The sequence below is a fragment of the Echeneis naucrates genome, chromosome 11, assembly GCF_900963305.1.
Source record: "Echeneis naucrates chromosome 11, fEcheNa1.1, whole genome shotgun sequence".
Taxonomy (NCBI): Eukaryota; Metazoa; Chordata; class Actinopteri; order Carangiformes; family Echeneidae; genus Echeneis; species Echeneis naucrates.
In genome coordinates this window covers 2230633-2246617 of record NC_042521.1, presented here as the reverse complement: position 1 = coordinate 2246617, position 15985 = coordinate 2230633, and the positions used below count along the sequence as shown (strand labels likewise).

Sequence of the window (15985 nt, the reverse complement as noted above, 5' to 3'; positions counted from 1 at the left end):
AGAACTACATATATATATATGGTTTACTGCAGACTTAGAAAATATGTCAAATCTTATATATTTCACTATTTTCATTTTCAGTGAATTTTGTTCCTGACACTTCTTATATTTAACAAAATAATTCATCAGTTCAGGTGAATCGCTGCAGTACAAAGCTGAGTCAGACAGCAGACTGTTTGGAGCTGTTGATTTTTTTTAACTGTGTGTGGTTACAGGTGGAAATCATAAAATTCTACAGTAAAACAGTTTGAAAAGTTTAATTTGTGCTTTAAATAACATTTCTTTGACCCAACAGCAGAAACACACACAGACACACACAAATTACCTACACAAGTTTTTATTTCTTAAATCAAATTGTAAAACTTTACATCTGCATGTGTCGTCGAAGGGTTGAGGATATTTAGGGTTCAGACTCAGAACATTCCCTTCCTGTAGCGATGGATCAGTTCTGATACGTCTTCCTTACACACTTTTATCCAGCCATCCTCCTGCATGTGGTACACTAGACAAACACACAACAACACAAGATAGTCAACAACAATCACAGTTCACATTGTTCAAATGCTCACGAGTCAGTTCACTCCTTAAATTTCAGTGTTTTGAACCAAGGTGACGGACTGATGGACCATCATTACCGTCCTGCAGGTACAGAAAAATTAAATATGCTAAGATTGAAAAAAGGATTATTCTCACTGTTGACCACTCCTCCAGAGTAGGCGTCTCTGTGCGTAGCGTGAGCGATGCCCCGCCGGCCCAGGTCATACGCCTCCTCCACCGTCATGTCTTCCCTGTAGCCGCTGTCCACCACACCGTAGGCGTAACTGTTCCCACAGCCGGTAGAGAACATACGGCCGGAGAGACGGGTCCCATTATCGTCCACATAGTACAGACCGGGGCCCTGGAGGACACACATCATTATACGGTCTGCAGGAAAAGTCTACAAAGTCTCCAAACTCAAGCTTCACCTGCCCACAGAATATACTGTCCATCAAAAGAAGGATGAAGAAGTCATGGAGCTGGTGTTATTGGTGGAACAGCCACTTAGTGCCCCATCACATTACTGTAACACCTCAGCAGTACTATCTACTGACACAATGAATAAAGAACACAATGAAAACACTAACTGGTGGCAGTTTAGACTGAAACACTCACATCTACGTGAGCACAGTTTACCTGTTTGTCCCACCCACAGATCATGCTCCCCACGGACAGGCCCATGCCTCGGTAACCCAGCATCATGTTGGACAGCAGCTTGGACGCAGCAGCGACAGAAATCCTGTGGTTGTTCCTCAGCCTGTACAGCCTGGATGGAACGAGGAAAATTAGATCCGGAGTGAGACGGCCTGTGTGCGCTGGTGTTGGATAAACCTAAAATAATCTGTTGACCTGCATTCTTTGGCCAGGAGTCTCTCCCAGTACTGGCAGTCGGCAGCACTGCCCGACATGGTGCCCAGCAGGTAGGGGTTGATCTCGATCACCTTGTTGACATCGTTGGATGCTGTGAAGCAGTAACACATTTGGAAAACAGAGACATTCAGGAATAAGAGTCAAAGATTAAACTAGTCACAGTAGGTGGTGCACTGCTGCAACATCACAGTCATACTTATTAAGTCCTCTGTAAGGATTTAAGAACTTGAGCTGATGAGAATGTATTTCTGGTATGGCGCAGAGTATTTGAATCTGACAGATGTGTGTGGTTACCTAGGTAACGGCCAGCGGACGCTCTGGAGTCCACGGCCACGATGACTCCATGTCTGAACTTGAAGGCCAGAGTGGTGGTCCCATGGTTCAGGTCAATGCTCACACCGTCTTCACTGCTGCAGGACTTCAGAAACCCTGAAGGCTGAAATGAAACCAAAGAGAGAAACTCAGTGAGACTGTGTGTGTGTTTATAGTCAGGACCATTGAAGGAGCTTTATTTGGGGGTATTTGGTTTTGGGGGTATTAGAACTGGGCTCAGGATGGGTTTGGGTTTTCAATTCTGATATTCAGAATAAGAGCCAAGGGAGGACGTCCTTACTGTGTGTGTGTGTGTGTGTGTGTGTGTGTGTGTGTGTGTGTGTGTGTGTGTGTGAGGGAACATGAGGGGGAATATCTTTATTTACTGGATATTCTCTGACAATGACTCGTGATAGTTGAGATAAATTCAGGATATGAAGTTTTGTAAGAAGCAACAACCCACCACAGGCTGAAAACAACAGACGCGTAAAATAATTGAACCACGTCGCGTCTGACGCTTCAAGCTTGTTCCATGTTTTTCCAGATTCAGGATTCAGCAGAATTAAGATCCTGACAACAGTCATACTCACATCTACTCCCACCGGGACGGAAAACTCTTGAGTTTTGGTCCCAAAGTTGTAGTGGTTGGTCCGGTCGACCAGATGCGTCCGCCCCGCTGGAAGAATCTGTCCGCGGAGTTCAGCGTAGGATTTAAAGCCGCTAACATCGAAGAGAGCCATCCTCTGATCAAATCTATAATCTATAATCTATATTTTACCAATAATCTGCAGTGGCCCTGAGCAGGTTTCCAATATGACCTAGGCGGCTGACAAAGATAATTTCCTTGTGCGTGACAAAGAAGTCGAAAGTGAAAGAGGTTTTTAGAAAATTCACTCCAGTTCTAATTAAAAAATAAAAAACACAACACAAAACGTCTGTGTGTCTGTAAATAAACACACAGGGAGATGATTTTTCAGTAAGAGTGCATGGATTAGATGAATAATAAAATCCTGAGTGATGTTAAAACTTAAAGAAAAAAGGGGGCTAAAAAGTGATGAACCAATAGGAAGCCTCTCTAACATTTCGTCATCAGTCTCCAAGCGGAAATGCAGCAGTGAGGTTTCTGCCATCAGAAATCAGCCTGATAGTTCGTGTTGGTCTGCAAATTTCATACTTTAAAAAATATAAAAGTCACAGTAGAATATGTTGAATATAATGAATTATCATCACATGCAGCACGGTAATCTATTGGGATAAAAGCTAAATGGTAAATGGTAAATTAGGTATAAGTCAATAAAAATATAGTTGGAAAAAATCTTAGGCAACAAATAAGCAGATGTTTTCATTCATTGTTTTTATTATTCATTATTCCATATTGTAAAAAAGCTGCAGTAACTTCTGCAGTTTCTGAACCATAACAGCAGAGTAGAAACATGATGGCTTTGTTACAGCAGCCAGATATCTCAGATTTTGTGGGTCAATAACAATTTAAAGAAATGAAATTAAATGAAAGACGATTCATCGTGCTGCTGATTGTTGTGGTGTGATTGTAGTGTGTCATCCAGGGTCAGGCTGTGTCCATCCTCTGTACACTCTCCTGAACAACCTCCAGCTTTAAGGGAACTACTTTCTCTGTCAGAACTGGCGTCGTGCCTGGACGATACTTGTATTTCATTTTCCTAGATAGAAAGATGGAGACATGTTTCAAAATAAAAGCTTCCAAACTGTCTTTTAAGAATCTGTGTATGAACAGATCTTGATGGAAGTCAGACTTGTACCTGTTTTCTTTGTACTCTGACTCCTGGTAGGGTCGGATGTAGTCCACTCCCTGTCTGGTGATGACACAGATGTCGATGTTGTTGCCGGAGCCGAGATCGCTCATGATGCCAGCGTGGATGGCACCGCGCACCAGCTCCTTGGCCCTCTCCAGCTGAGAGTCCAGAAAGAAGTGACGGCATTTTAAAAACATCTTCTGTTTGTGAGTGTGTCTAAATGATGACAACTAATACCAGTTGTCACCGTGTACAGGTGACATACCTCCAGATCAGGTTTGAACCCGTCCTCTAAAATCCCAAGAGCAGCCAGATCTCCAGATCCTGCATGAACACAAAGTGGATGTCACTGAAGCTCCGTCCAGTTTGTTTAAAACAGAGTGTATTTACAAAAGTATACATTTGAGATCTGAACAGTGACAGCTGACAGACAAACCCCAACTCTGAAAACACTCGTACATTCGTATTACATCTCTCACCCATTGCGAGATAAGGCACCTGGTTTACGCTCCCATACGGACCCACTGAGTACAGATGGTTCCCAGTACAGTCCACTCCTCCCAGTATGAGGTTAGCACCGATTTGGCCGTGATACCTGTTGGTCAAACAAGAGAAGCCCGACAATCTGAGCTAACGTTGAACTTATTGATGTCACTCCTGAGCATCTGCAGCACAAACCTGTACAACATATCCTGCAGGATGTTGACGGCCATGATGATGCGAGGGTTCCTCCCGCTGTTCAGTGAGAAGATGGTGAGGTTGGAGGAGAGGAGCTCTGTGGTTTTCTCCGTGTCTGCTGCGGTACCAGCTCCACAACAGCTGGAGAGACAGAAGAAGAATGGATATGTGTGAGGAAAAGGTGAGGGGAGCTGAAGAGTCATGACCGGTGAGACGAACTGTTCATACTGGAGCTGAAGGGGATTCTGGGATACGTGTGAACTGAAGGAAGAAGAGTTATTTAGTGAGGACAGATTTTTCTGGAGTTTCAGTCTGACACTCAGACCTACTATATGTTTGGAGCGATGTAGTGGATTTTGGCGCACATCTTGTCGGCCACCACCTCACTTGAAGTTGCCCTTGTGTCTGCTCCCAGAACAACTCCATCCTGCACCAACACAACAAAGTGTGTTAGACAAATATGAACAAACTGCTTCACACACACACACACACACACACAAAATGTTTTAGCCCCTGTACTTATCTTATCTGGGGTGTATATATATATGTTTCACAACTTCCAGGCCACAATCAGTGAAAGATCTGAAACCTTTTCTCCACCGTCAGCCCATCAAGTGGATTTTAAGTTGTGCAGAGGAATTACAGGTTTGTGTTCAGTTCAGAGATATTCCACTTTAAAACCTCTACTGCTGATAAACAGCCACATTTTAAAGGTGGTTAACATTCACCTTTTTATTGTGATGTTTGTCTTCTGGATTATGTTTTCTGGGAACAACAGTGGCAAATATGTTTGAGCTTCCTCTCAGTTTCTACTTTATTTGGCAGCTTGAAGCCAAATAAACAGATGTGGTATGCTTTAAATGTGTAATTTAGTCAACAGTCAGTCATACTTGCCTTGAAAACAACTCCTGCTATTGTGGTGCCTGTTTTCAGAGGTTTGGGTGCCTGTGCTCCTTCAAAAAGACCCTTTAATGCCTCATTTCTGCAGAGAGAGGGAAAGATGAAGGACAGAGGGGTTAACTGAGGAAGGTGTAACACAGGATAGTTATAATAACACCTTATAACAGCAGTGTTTCATTGGACAAACTGATAAATGTGCAGCAGAAAGTTACTTTCACTTTTGATGCCGATGAAAACTCGGAGTTACTGACAGCTCCGTTGTAATTTGGTCGTTGCTGACACAGTGTGAAGCTCTGAACACACAGAAAGAAGCTCTTACCTCGCTGTGTTGTCGAAATTAAAGCCAGCAGCAGGAGTCTGGAGGACATTTGATAGCGCCATTGTGGATCTGACTGCAGCCTCTCTGCGCGTCCCGGTGCGCCTGAGGTCGCTGTTCGAGCGTCACTCCGCCTTCCTCTCTTTCGGTTCTGCGCTGAAAATGGAGAAACACTGCGTGGACTCAGAAGTCAAAGGAGTCAGCACAGGGGTGAGTAGATCCGGACCGGTTCTCTGGGATCTTTGTCCTCTGATGGAGCACCAGCATCGAATTACTCTGAAAATCACCAATAATCGATTTTGCGCACGAACAGGTGATGATCAGAAACCTGAGCGGAACAAAGTGAAGTTCCAGCCACATGATGTTTTAGTTTTAGTACAGACTTTAGTGTTATATCTGTACGAGTTTATGCTTTATATTTATAAGAAGAGAACCACCAGCTACACTTTCATTTTCAGGGAGGAAATGACTGAACTCCATTTCCCAGAATTCACAGCGTCGTTCAGTCCATGAACGAACACGAAGTCTGTTGATAGAGTTGATTTTTCTTCTGTTATTGTTGGATCCTCCCCACTGACCATCAGCCCCTCTGCCCTTCAGACCACCATCCTGGCTGCCATCTTTGATGGAGGGGTCGTCATCGGCTCAGACTCCAGAGCTTCCATTGGAGGGTGAGGATGCTCCAACAAACCAGGACAGGTCACCGTGCAAAGAGCTGCTGGGTGGCATGAAAAATAAAAAAAAGCACACAAGTAGGATCTGTTTTGAAGCAGAGAGACAAAAAAAAACATCCAAAAAATCTTCCAGAACTACATTTTTATGTCTCTGACACAGTATGAACATTTTTCACATCATGAGAGTTCAGAAGTTTGCGGTGTGAGTGTGTTTTGAGCTGATGGAGGGTCGGTGTATTATTTTCATTATGGGAGCAATAACAGAACTACAAAACGCTCCTTTGACGGTGACGGTCAGAGAGACAGGCTGCTGCAGACATTTCACACTATTCCTCAGTAAAAAGGAAGACATCGCTGAGCTTGTTGGATTTGATGCAGGCCCAACCTGAGCTCGAGAGGAGGACGCAGCTGTTTGTGGTGCTGTTAAAGTGTGTTTGTGTTTGATATCTTCCTCTCTTTAGGGAATACGTATCATCTAGGACCATCAACAAGGTGATTCAGGTCCACGACAGGATCTTCTGCTGCATGGCGGGCTCACTCGCCGACGCGCAGGCCGTCACCAAGGCTGCTAAATTCCACCTGTCCTTCCACAGGTGCCACACACAGACTAAGATACACAAGTATACAGTATGTATACACAGACTAACACGTTGTTGTCATGCTGTGTAATCCGCAGTGTTCAGATGGAGTCCCCTCCACTGGTGATAGCAGCAGCATCCGTCCTGAAAGAACTGTGTTACAAAAACAAAGAGGAGCTGCAGGCCGGATTCATCACAGCAGGCTGGGACAAGAAGAAAGGCCCTCAGGTGGGTTAGGGTTAGCTACCTCAGACAACCGGAGAAGATGACAGCACGCTGTTAAACGTTGCTGCTCGTAACTGACTCCTCCATCCCTCTGCAGGTGTACGTGGTGTCTCTAGGTGGGATGGTAGTCAGCCAGCCGTTCACCATCGGTGGCTCGGGCAGCACTTACATCTACGGCTACGTTGACGCTAAATACAAACCCAACATGAGCAGAGACGAGTGCCTGCAGTTTGCCACGAACGGTAGGTCAGGTCACATTGTTGTCTTCATCCAACCAACCATCTAACCTGAACCTTAACACATTCTCATTAAAACTGCTGCTGATGAGGACTTTCTTCTGAAATTATCTGGCTGTCAAAATAACTAAATATTTACGTACAAGTGTGAAAAGTTTACCTCATAAAAGGTTGAATTTAGAAGCTCAGAGTTCGATGTTCGTGTTTTAAACATGATCAGATGTTTGTTGGGGGCTGTGGAGGCCTTTAGTTTGGCCCACTCCGTCCCTCCCTTTGCTTCATCGCCCTGTTCCTGTTTTCAGCTCTTGCATTGGCCATGGGCAGAGACAACGTCAGCGGGGGCGTGGCTCACCTGGCGGTGATCACAGAAAAGGGGGTGGAGCATGTGGTTGTACCTGGAAACAAGCTGCCCAAGTTCCATGATGAGTGACCTTCATCAAACCAGAGGATTTTTTTTTAACAGACTCTCCTGAAGAACAAAGCAGAGACATGAAAAAGTAGTTTGTTGTCTGTTCATGAAGAATGTTTTGGATTATATGATATGAACTCTAAACCAAACTACTACAGCCTTTTTCCAAACTTCTGTCCTTTCCATCATAAAGTCTGGCTGCTTTCTGTCTTCTAATGTATCCGGACCATTTTTTTGGGTTGTTTTTTATTTCATCTTGTGGAATTAAAATAAACTTCCAAAACATTTCATTCTTCCTCTTTGTTCTGTGCTTCAAAAGGTCCTTAATATTTATTACTTGTTGTGTAACAGTTGTGTTACAGTCAGTTGTACCATTAGATCTGAGTGCAGCGGTGGTTTGGGGTCATGACAGCTGCAGAGGAGGAACATTTAACTTTCAGTTTCGTTTTAAAGCAGGAAAACACGCAGTCCTTCTGTTGAATTCATTTGGTGAATAAAAGGTGAGATCTGGTCGAAATCTGGTAATTAAAGGCGCTTTTCGACATCAAGTCTGAAGATCCTGAAGGTTTCTGCTCCTCTGAGTCCAGCATGTCTGCAGCTCCGGGGCCGGGATGGCTGTCGGAGGAGGTGAAGACCGGGGTGAGTCGGTAAAAACAGGCGGTTCAACGTCTGTCCAGGTGTGTTGGTGTGTGTCCGTCTCTCACCTGAACACTTCCTGCTCTGTCTGCAGACTACAATTATCGCTGTAGAGTTTAATGGAGGCGTCGTGTTGGGGTCCGATTCCCGAGTGTCTGCTGGGTAAGTTAGTGTGTGTGTGTGTGTGTGTAACAATGGAAAGTCATTCAGTACATTCACTTGAGTTCTTTCTAAATATGGATTTTACCATCAGATACTGAGGAGTTAGTAATGATTTCCAGCCTTTTTGCTTTGTGACTCAGACGTTCGTGCTCCTGAAATGTTTCCGCTCCTCTTCTTCACAAACCTCCTCATTCCTCTTCTTCATAAACCTCCTCGCTCCTCTTCTTCATAAACCTCCTCATTCCTCTTCTTCGTGATCCTCCTCACTCCTCTTCTTCATAAACCTCCTCACTCTTCTTCATAAACCTCCTCATTCCTCTTCTTCATAAACCTCCTCACTCCTCTTCTTCACAAACCTCCTCATTCCTCTTCTTCATAAACCTCCTCACTCCTCTTCTTCACTCCTCCATGTGTCACACAGAGAAACGGTGGTGAACAGGGTGATGAACAAACTGTCTCCGCTCCATGACAAGATCTACTGTGCCCTGTCAGGATCTGCCGCAGACGCTCAGACGATTGCTGAGATGGTCAACTACCAGCTGGATGTCCACAGGTAAGCACTCAGTGAATGGAGGCTGACGGACGAGAAGGTGAAGGTGAAGTCAAACTTTGACTGAAGGCGCCTTCCCGTGTTTTTTGTGTCAGTACTGAGATAGGTGAGGACCCGCAGGTTCGCTCGGCTGCCACTCTGGTGAAGAACATTTCATACAAGTACAAGGAGGAGCTGTCGGCACATCTCATTGTGGCCGGTTGGGACAGGAGAGATGGAGGACAGGTCAGTAAACACATCTGTCAAAAAGAGACATGACGGGGAAAAAAAACACAGTGAAAATGAATGATTCTACTCAAATGACCCCGCGGTCACTGAGAAGCAGGATGACATCACAGTCCCTGCTGTGCTCCCTTATTTCTCTGCCCTTTGACCTTTCCCAGGTGTTTGCCACCCTGAACGGGCTCCTGACGAGGCAGCCGTTTGCGGTGGGTGGTTCTGGCAGCTTCTATGTGTACGGGTTCGTTGATGCTGAGTATCATAAAGGCATGAGCAAAGAGGAGAGTCAGCAGTTTGTCATCAACAGTACGTTTTCTTTCTCCGCAGATTTGTTTGGCAGATTGTTGGATGGACACGAGCTCCCTGTCGCACTGACTGGCAGCAGGATGTTACATCCATTAAAATTATGAGGTTAACCTCCTCACCCTTTCTCACCTCTCCTCTCTCATAGCTCTGTCTTTGGCAATGAGCCGTGATGGCTCCAGCGGAGGCGTGGCCTATATCGTCACCATCGACGAACACGGCGCAGAGGAGAAAGTCATTCTGGGAAATGACTTACCCTCCTTCTTTGACCAGTGATCAACATGTACAGTTTTTATTGGTAGTGCACTAAACCACTGTTGAGTACAATACTTTTAGGTTTGTTTGATTCATCTTTGAGTTTCTCAACGGACGACTCAGCTAAACTAAAATGTACTGGACAGAATACTTTGACTAAGAATTTGAATAAAATGAAAAAATATCTGTATTTGGTCGAGTTGATGGTTCGTCAATAAGATATTTGCAGTAGGTGACATTTATACCTGTTTAGTTTACTAACACCAGCCTCAGTCACTGATGATTATCTCACCAAAGGGACCTGACCAGAGACTCTGAATCAGATGTGCTGTTTCTGTCATTAAAGTTCACTTCAACATCTCCAACTTGCTGCATTATTCTGTCAATGAAGCTGTTGTATGACAAAATTACAAATTATTTCCGTTTTAATGTGCCTGAATGACAAAAGCAAACTAATTTGACATAATCTTGCAGAAACTGTGACAGTCCTTTGGTCTAATGTGAACACAGAAACTTTCCTTTTTCTCTCCCATCAGAAGCAGCAGCTGTCTGACAAAATAGTTGCCAACCAAACACACGTCAGCTGTTATAATCACTCAGTCATCATCTCAGTATTCAGACAAAATAAACTGAACTGGTTGATTTTTGGTCACTCAGCTGAATTTTTTAACTGGACGTGTGCATTTTAAATCAGTAAGCTAACTAAGTTTCACACAGAGTGAAATAAAATCAGAGCTATAAGTCATTAGGTTCACTTTTCTCAATAAACCTTCTCTTCCTGTTGTTGTTATGTTCTAATGGAGGTCTCAGTTTAGTGATTATTCAGAAGGATGCTGCTGCTGATGGTGATCATTGGTAATTTATCAGTGATGTAAGTTGCCAGTTTTCCCATTTGAAGTGTCCTAAACTCCCTCAGTCAGCCTGCAGATGTGAAGCTGGTTAGTTCTGTGTGTTTCTTGGAAACTCCTGCTGCTGCCAGATAACGAAAGTGAAAGTAGAAGAGTGAACAGTTGTGGCAGCAGAGAAGGACACAGGAGGACTGAGTGTGTCTGAAATGGCAGATTTTCGGCAGCTCATCCGCACAGCTGCTTCTCTGATTGTGGCTGTGTGTGTCGACCTGTCCCTGTTTCACTCCTCCGGCCTGCTGGTGACGCACAGCGTCCCCGGACAGCTCGCCCGGCTCTGGCTGTCCGCGGCTGTCCGGTGCTCGGCTCTGGCCGCCGTCTGTCTGCTCACCGCCGGGCGATGGAAGCCGCTCCTGCTTCGTGTCACGGCGGCTCACGGCCTGCTGCCCGCCGTGTTTGAGACCGGCACCGTGGCGCTGTACCGGGAGGACGGCCGCTGCGGACGCATGGCCGGGACGCGCTGCTGGCTGCTGTGCGCAGCGGCGTCTGTGGCCGCCGCGCTCTTCTGGGAGATCACCGTCCCGGACAGCGACGACACGGCCGGGAAGGAGAGCAAACACAAGAGCAGGGTGCTGTTCATGAGAGTCTTCCGGCTGTTAAGACCTGACTACCCCCTGCTGCTGGGGGGGTTGGTGTTCCTGTCCCTGGCTGTCCTGTGTGAGTGCTGCTGCTGCTGCTGGTGATGATGATGATGATGGTGATGGTGATGATGGTGATGATGATGGTGATGATGGTGATGATTGTGATGATGGTGGTGATGATGATGGTGATGATGGTGATGGTGATGGTGATGGTGATGATGATGATGATGGTGATGGTGATGGTGATGATGATGGTGATGATGGTGATGGTGATGGTGATGATGATGGTGATGATGGTGATGGTGATGGTGATGATGGTGGTGATGATGGTGATGATGGTGGTGATGATGGTGATGATGATGGTGATGATTGTGATGATGATGGTAATGGTGATGGTGATGATGATGATGGTGATGATGGTGATGATGATGATGGAGATGATTATGATGATGATGGTGATGGTGATGATGGTGATGATTTCACACATTTTATGAAAATGGTGCAGAGGCAGATCAGCTCTGAACTTTTGACTAAAGACTGTTTTAGTTTAATGTATAAAGTTAAAAAATAAAATAAAAAGTGTTGCTCTGTGTGTCTCCTCAGGTGAGATGTTCATCCCGTTCTACACGGGGAGGGTCATTGACATCTTGGGGGGTCAGTACCAGCAGAGTGAATTCACATCTGCTCTGCTCTTCATGGGCCTGTACTCTGTGGGAAGGTATGGCTCAGTCAGCCTGCAGTGTGTCTGGGCGTCCCTCGTCCTGTCTGACTGTCCGTCTCTTTGTCATCAGCTCTGTGAGTGCCGGCTGCAGAGGAGGCCTTTTACTCTGTGCCATCAGCTCCTACACATGCAGAATTAAAGTCAAACTGTTTGGAGCTCTGACCAAACAGGAAGTCGGATTCTTCGAGGCCATAAAGACAGGTGAGTGTCCTCCAGGATAACATGGAGTGAGTGGCCATGGACTGAGTCTGGTGGACAAACAGTTTCAGGACAGACCTTAACATGAAAAGACACAGAATACATTATTTTCATTTCCTTCGAAGGTGAAATCACCTCTCGGCTGTCGAAGGACACCACCCTGATGGCAAAGACAGTGGGTTTGAATGTCAACGTGCTGCTGAGGACATTCATCAAGACAGTGGGGATGATCTCCCTGATGATGAACCTGTCGTGGAAGCTCACACTGCTCGTCCTGATGGAGACGCCCATCACTGGCCTGATTCAGAATTTGTACGACACATACTATCAGGTAAACATTAACATTACGTTAACTTTTATCTGACATCTAAAGTTAACAAGAAACTATTGGTAAAATAATCTTTCATCACAGATAATTTAGTGAATGAATCGTTGATCCTCAGAGAGAGAACATTTATGACCTTTAGTCTCTAAAGTTTAAGTAGAATCATCTTGCTCATTTTTCTTTTACTCCTTCCTCAGAGGTTGTGCCGGGCAATGCAGGACTCAATGGCTTTGGCCAACGAATCAGCGAGTGAAGTAGTGTCCAGTATTCGTGTGGTACGAAGCTTTAAATCTGAAAAACACGAGGCCCGTCGATATGATGAACGTCTGTTGGACATACATAACCTGAAGACTCGAAGGGACATAGTCAGGGCCATTTACCTGCTTGCACGGAGGGTGAGAAATTCTTAGTTCTTCATGATTGTGTTGATGCTCTCCTTGCGTGTTACCTTATTTAACTTGTTTTTGTGTGTGTGTTAAACTCCATCACAGCTAACAGGGTTGGGGATGCAGGTCTTCATGCTGTACTACGGCCGGCTGTTTATCCAGAGTGGACAGATGACAACTGGCAACCTGATTTCCTTCATCCTCTACCAGTCAAACGTTGGAGCCAACATCAGGGTATCCCATAATGCTCCGTGAATTGCTGTCAATGATTGTAAGCTGGTTTTTCAGGACAGCCTGGATGCTGCTGTGACTCAGTATCAGAACGTGACCATTTGAGTTTGCTCCTCCAAAGCTAACAGTTTAGCATGCTAACAGAAAGAAGACTAGTAGCAGACGGCTTCAGATTTTCCTCCACTGTAACTCAAAGACTGGTGTTCAGTGACCCTTTTACCAACCCTGACCTGTGGCCGCCGTCTTTCAGACCCTCACCTACATCTTCGGTGACATGCTGAACTCAGTGGGGGCTGCTGGGAAAGTGTTCGAATACCTGGACCGAAAACCTCAAGTCAGCGCAGATGGACATCTTAAACCTGATCAGCTGACAGGAAATGTCAAATTCAACTGTCTCAACTTCGCTTATCCTGCAAACCCCAGTAAAACAGTGCTGAAGGTGAGCTTTCAGAAAGGTACCTGGATTTTTATTCAGACAATTCATAAAACGAGTGAAGGCAAAACTTTGAAAATGGAAAAATGACTTACAAACTCTACAATCAATTCTGTGCTTTTAAAATGATCAATGATTAAAATGACCCTGTTCCAGGATTTCTCTTTGGAGCTGAAGCCGGGTCAGATGACGGCACTGGTGGGTTCGTCCGGAGGTGGAAAAAGCACCTGTGTGAGTCTGCTGGAGCGATTCTACGAGCCGCAGGATGGAGAAATCCTGTTGGACAATGAGCCACTGAAATCCTACGACCACCATTACCTCCACAAGAAGGTCATTAATCATCCATGCTTTTTCTGATGGAGCTGAAGAATTCCTTTGTTTTATCGCTGACTCTCTGCCTTCACTGCTCAACATGTTATAATAGTCCAACTAGCATGTTAGCATGTTAGCATGTTAACTTCAGAATAAGTGATAGAAACTGGCATAAAACAAAAAGGTTGTTTCCCACCATTGCAGACAGCATTATGTTTAAAGGTAAACTGAATTGTTACAGCGCAACAGCAAACCAATAATTTGTAAATAATGTCGTTTGGAAGGTGGTGCTATAACATTTCGTCAGAATTTTGGGTAAATTTGGAAACAGCAGTTATTCCTTGGTCAAGCTGAGCACAGTCTGTCTGTTTGACAGGTTGCAGTGGTGAGCCAGGATCCTGTTCTCTTCTCTGGCTCCGTTAGAGACAACATCGCCTACGGGCTTGCTGAATGCACTTTGGATGAGATCCAGGACGCGGCGCGTAAAGCCAACGCCCATGACTTCATCATGCAGCTGGAGAAAGGCTACGACACAGGTGAACTGTTTAACTGGCCTCCACAGGGAGTTCATTCTTCATTATTCATCTGACACAACTTTGTTATTAAAATGATGAATGGAGCTGCTTGGTTTTTTATAGTCACACCTTTGATCATTGATTTCTCAGAGGTGGGTGAAGGAGGCGGCCAGTTATCCAAGAGTGAGAAGCAGCGGATTGCCATTGCTCGAGCTCTGGTCAGACAGCCCAATGTCCTCATTCTGGACGAAATAACCAGCTCTTTGGACACGGAGAGTGAAAATAAGGTAAAGTGTGTCACAACTTCTATCTCTGTGGTATCAGGTCCTGTGTTTGTGAAGTCTAACTGCTCATTTCATCGGCTTTATGTCACCTGCCAAGGGAGTATGGATATAAATTTGAGTTTTTGCTAATAGAAAATAATAATTACATAAATAAAAATAGGATGCCTAAAATATATCAAAATGTTTTCTCTTTGCATCATTTAGTTCTCCTTTCGTACAGAAATAGATATATCTGACACGGAGACATAATAATGCAGAGATGTTTCTGTTGTTGACCGTGCTCAGGTCCAGCAGGCCCTGGCCAGCTGTCCCAACATCACCCTCCTGGTGATCGCTCACAGGCTGAAGACCATTGAGAAGGCGGATCAGATAGTTGTGATTAGTGGAGGCAAAGTGGAGGAGCGAGGAACTCACCAGAAGCTGATGGACATGAAGGGGAGCTACTACAAACTGGTGGAGAAGCTCTTTGATGAGTGAAAAAGGACTGTCACTGTTTAAATAGTGCGCTTTGTGAGGAAACTGTTGTGGATGACTAACAGCAGAGCAGATGATGATAACAAGCTGGAATTGATGTAAATATTACATTCTCTTTATTGGATGTAAATGATTTTAGGTTATTAGGAGTGATATGAATTTAAAAATGCACCTTCACAACTTTATCAGTAGTGTTAATGGTGTTTATTTTGAGTACTGTTTAAATTAAAAATGCCCAAATCTGTTTTCACTCTGTAATTGTTCTATTCCATGTCCTTTTTTTTGGTGATTGTGAATAAAAGTTTGACTTGACACAACACAGAAACATTCATTTATAATCATATCTATCCAATTAAAATATTATATCCACCAGTATCAAACATTTTGGATCACTGTCAGTGGCCTCACTTATCTTTTGTCAGTGAACTGGACAAATTTTATCTGATGGTGTTCGTTTAAACGCAGATACATGGATGAGATAAGGAGAAGTAAAGCTGAGAATATTTAGGACTGTGCTACAGGTTAGTCACCTGAGGCTTCTGTTTCCTGAGCATACGCTCGGTGATTCTGCTCTGTTTGCTGTTTTTCCAGTTTGAAGCCTCCCTGTTTCGGTGCAGTGCATCGTAACGTAGCAGGGGTTGGGTTTTATTGTTAGAGCTGACCTGGAAAGTCCCTGCTGTGCTCGTTTGTTTTTGTCGAGCTGTAAAGCTATTTGAAAAGTTGCCTGGTGATGTGTCATAGACACCAAAGGTGCAGTGAAGTGATATCAAAACACCAACTCCCTCTATCGACACAAATCAGACTCACTTTAGGCAACGGCACCATTTTGCCAAAGCTTCTAGTCCACAAAATGGTGCCTTCACACCTCAGACAGGTCGGATCTGTGTTCATCCTGTCTTATAATAACTTCTTTAAATTAAAATTTATTTATCCCACAGTGGGGAAATTGCAAGTTTAACATATCTTTAGATATTTTTCTACTGATAGT

At 44.6% G+C, this 15985-nt stretch overlaps 5 protein-coding genes across 5 annotated transcripts; 3 read left to right on the top strand and 2 right to left on the bottom strand.

Annotated features, from left to right (window-relative positions):
- Positions 1-321: 321 nt before the first annotated feature.
- On the bottom strand, positions 322-2738 carry psmb8a (proteasome 20S subunit beta 8A). Its single transcript, XM_029513993.1, has 6 exons — positions 2310-2738; positions 1702-1843; positions 1387-1498; positions 1174-1303; positions 694-898; positions 322-502 (listed from the first exon to the last, which is right to left on the bottom strand). Exons 1-6 carry the CDS (start codon positions 2457-2459, stop codon positions 414-416), a joined length of 828 nt encoding a protein of 275 aa, XP_029369853.1. The 5' UTR covers positions 2460-2738; the 3' UTR covers positions 322-413.
- Positions 2739-3054: 316 nt separating this feature from the next.
- psmb13a (proteasome 20S subunit beta 13a) lies at positions 3055-5549 on the bottom strand. Its single transcript, XM_029513992.1, has 8 exons — positions 5389-5549; positions 5064-5151; positions 4499-4596; positions 4170-4310; positions 3971-4086; positions 3757-3815; positions 3498-3649; positions 3055-3398 (listed from the first exon to the last, which is right to left on the bottom strand). The coding sequence occupies exons 1-8, from the start codon at positions 5448-5450 to the stop codon at positions 3287-3289; spliced, it is 828 nt and encodes a 275-aa protein (XP_029369852.1). The 5' UTR covers positions 5451-5549; the 3' UTR covers positions 3055-3286.
- On the top strand, positions 5303-7797 carry psmb12 (proteasome 20S subunit beta 12). Its single transcript, XM_029513997.1, has 6 exons — positions 5303-5595; positions 5986-6056; positions 6521-6652; positions 6736-6865; positions 6960-7104; positions 7401-7797. Exons 1-6 carry the CDS (start codon positions 5548-5550, stop codon positions 7526-7528), a joined length of 654 nt encoding a protein of 217 aa, XP_029369857.1. The 5' UTR covers positions 5303-5547; the 3' UTR covers positions 7529-7797.
- A 131-nt stretch (positions 7798-7928) lies between these two features.
- psmb9a (proteasome 20S subunit beta 9a) lies at positions 7929-10010 on the top strand. The gene is made up of 6 exons (XM_029513999.1): positions 7929-8146; positions 8238-8305; positions 8727-8858; positions 8951-9080; positions 9239-9380; positions 9526-10010. Exons 1-6 carry the CDS (start codon positions 8096-8098, stop codon positions 9651-9653), a joined length of 651 nt encoding a protein of 216 aa, XP_029369859.1. The 5' UTR covers positions 7929-8095; the 3' UTR covers positions 9654-10010.
- Positions 10011-10634: 624 nt separating this feature from the next.
- tap2a (transporter associated with antigen processing, subunit type a) lies at positions 10635-15317 on the top strand. The gene is made up of 11 exons (XM_029513962.1): positions 10635-11194; positions 11722-11836; positions 11910-12040; positions 12163-12368; positions 12560-12757; positions 12854-12982; positions 13230-13418; positions 13569-13742; positions 14101-14260; positions 14390-14526; positions 14809-15317. Exons 1-11 carry the CDS (start codon positions 10687-10689, stop codon positions 14998-15000), a joined length of 2139 nt encoding a protein of 712 aa, XP_029369822.1. The 5' UTR covers positions 10635-10686; the 3' UTR covers positions 15001-15317.
- The last annotated feature ends 668 nt before the right edge of the window (positions 15318-15985 follow it).

Excerpts from the sequence above, each read along its gene's own strand:
- psmb8a (XM_029513993.1), bottom strand. The coding sequence starts at position 2,459 with ATGGCTCTCTTCGATGTTAGCGGCTTTAAATCCTACGCTGAACTCCGC. Across the intron at positions 1,844-2,309 it reads CCGTCCCGGTGGGAGTAGAT|CCTTCAGGGTTTCTGAAGTC; the intron begins GTGAGTATGACT and ends GTTTCATTTCAG. Across the intron at positions 1,304-1,386 it reads CTCCTGGCCAAAGAATGCAG|GCTGTACAGGCTGAGGAACA; the intron begins GTCAACAGATTA and ends CGTTCCATCCAG.
- tap2a (XM_029513962.1), top strand. The coding sequence starts at position 10,687 with ATGGCAGATTTTCGGCAGCTCATCCGCACAGCTGCTTCTCTGATTGTG. Across the intron at positions 12,041-12,162 it reads CTTCGAGGCCATAAAGACAG|GTGAAATCACCTCTCGGCTG; the intron begins GTGAGTGTCCTC and ends TTTCCTTCGAAG. Across the intron at positions 12,758-12,853 it reads TTTACCTGCTTGCACGGAGG|CTAACAGGGTTGGGGATGCA; the intron begins GTGAGAAATTCT and ends ACTCCATCACAG.
- psmb12 (XM_029513997.1), top strand. The coding sequence starts at position 5,548 with ATGGAGAAACACTGCGTGGACTCAGAAGTCAAAGGAGTCAGCACAGGG. Across the intron at positions 5,596-5,985 it reads TCAAAGGAGTCAGCACAGGG|ACCACCATCCTGGCTGCCAT; the intron begins GTGAGTAGATCC and ends TCTGCCCTTCAG. Across the intron at positions 6,866-6,959 it reads ACAAGAAGAAAGGCCCTCAG|GTGTACGTGGTGTCTCTAGG; the intron begins GTGGGTTAGGGT and ends ATCCCTCTGCAG.
- psmb13a (XM_029513992.1), bottom strand. The coding sequence starts at position 5,450 with ATGGCGCTATCAAATGTCCTCCAGACTCCTGCTGCTGGCTTTAATTTC. Across the intron at positions 4,087-4,169 it reads CTGCAGGATATGTTGTACAG|GTATCACGGCCAAATCGGTG; the intron begins GTTTGTGCTGCA and ends TTTGACCAACAG. Across the intron at positions 3,650-3,756 it reads GGTTCAAACCTGATCTGGAG|CTGGAGAGGGCCAAGGAGCT; the intron begins GTATGTCACCTG and ends CTGGACTCTCAG.
- psmb9a (XM_029513999.1), top strand. The coding sequence starts at position 8,096 with ATGTCTGCAGCTCCGGGGCCGGGATGGCTGTCGGAGGAGGTGAAGACC. Across the intron at positions 8,306-8,726 it reads GATTCCCGAGTGTCTGCTGG|AGAAACGGTGGTGAACAGGG; the intron begins GTAAGTTAGTGT and ends TGTGTCACACAG. Across the intron at positions 9,081-9,238 it reads ACAGGAGAGATGGAGGACAG|GTGTTTGCCACCCTGAACGG; the intron begins GTCAGTAAACAC and ends GACCTTTCCCAG.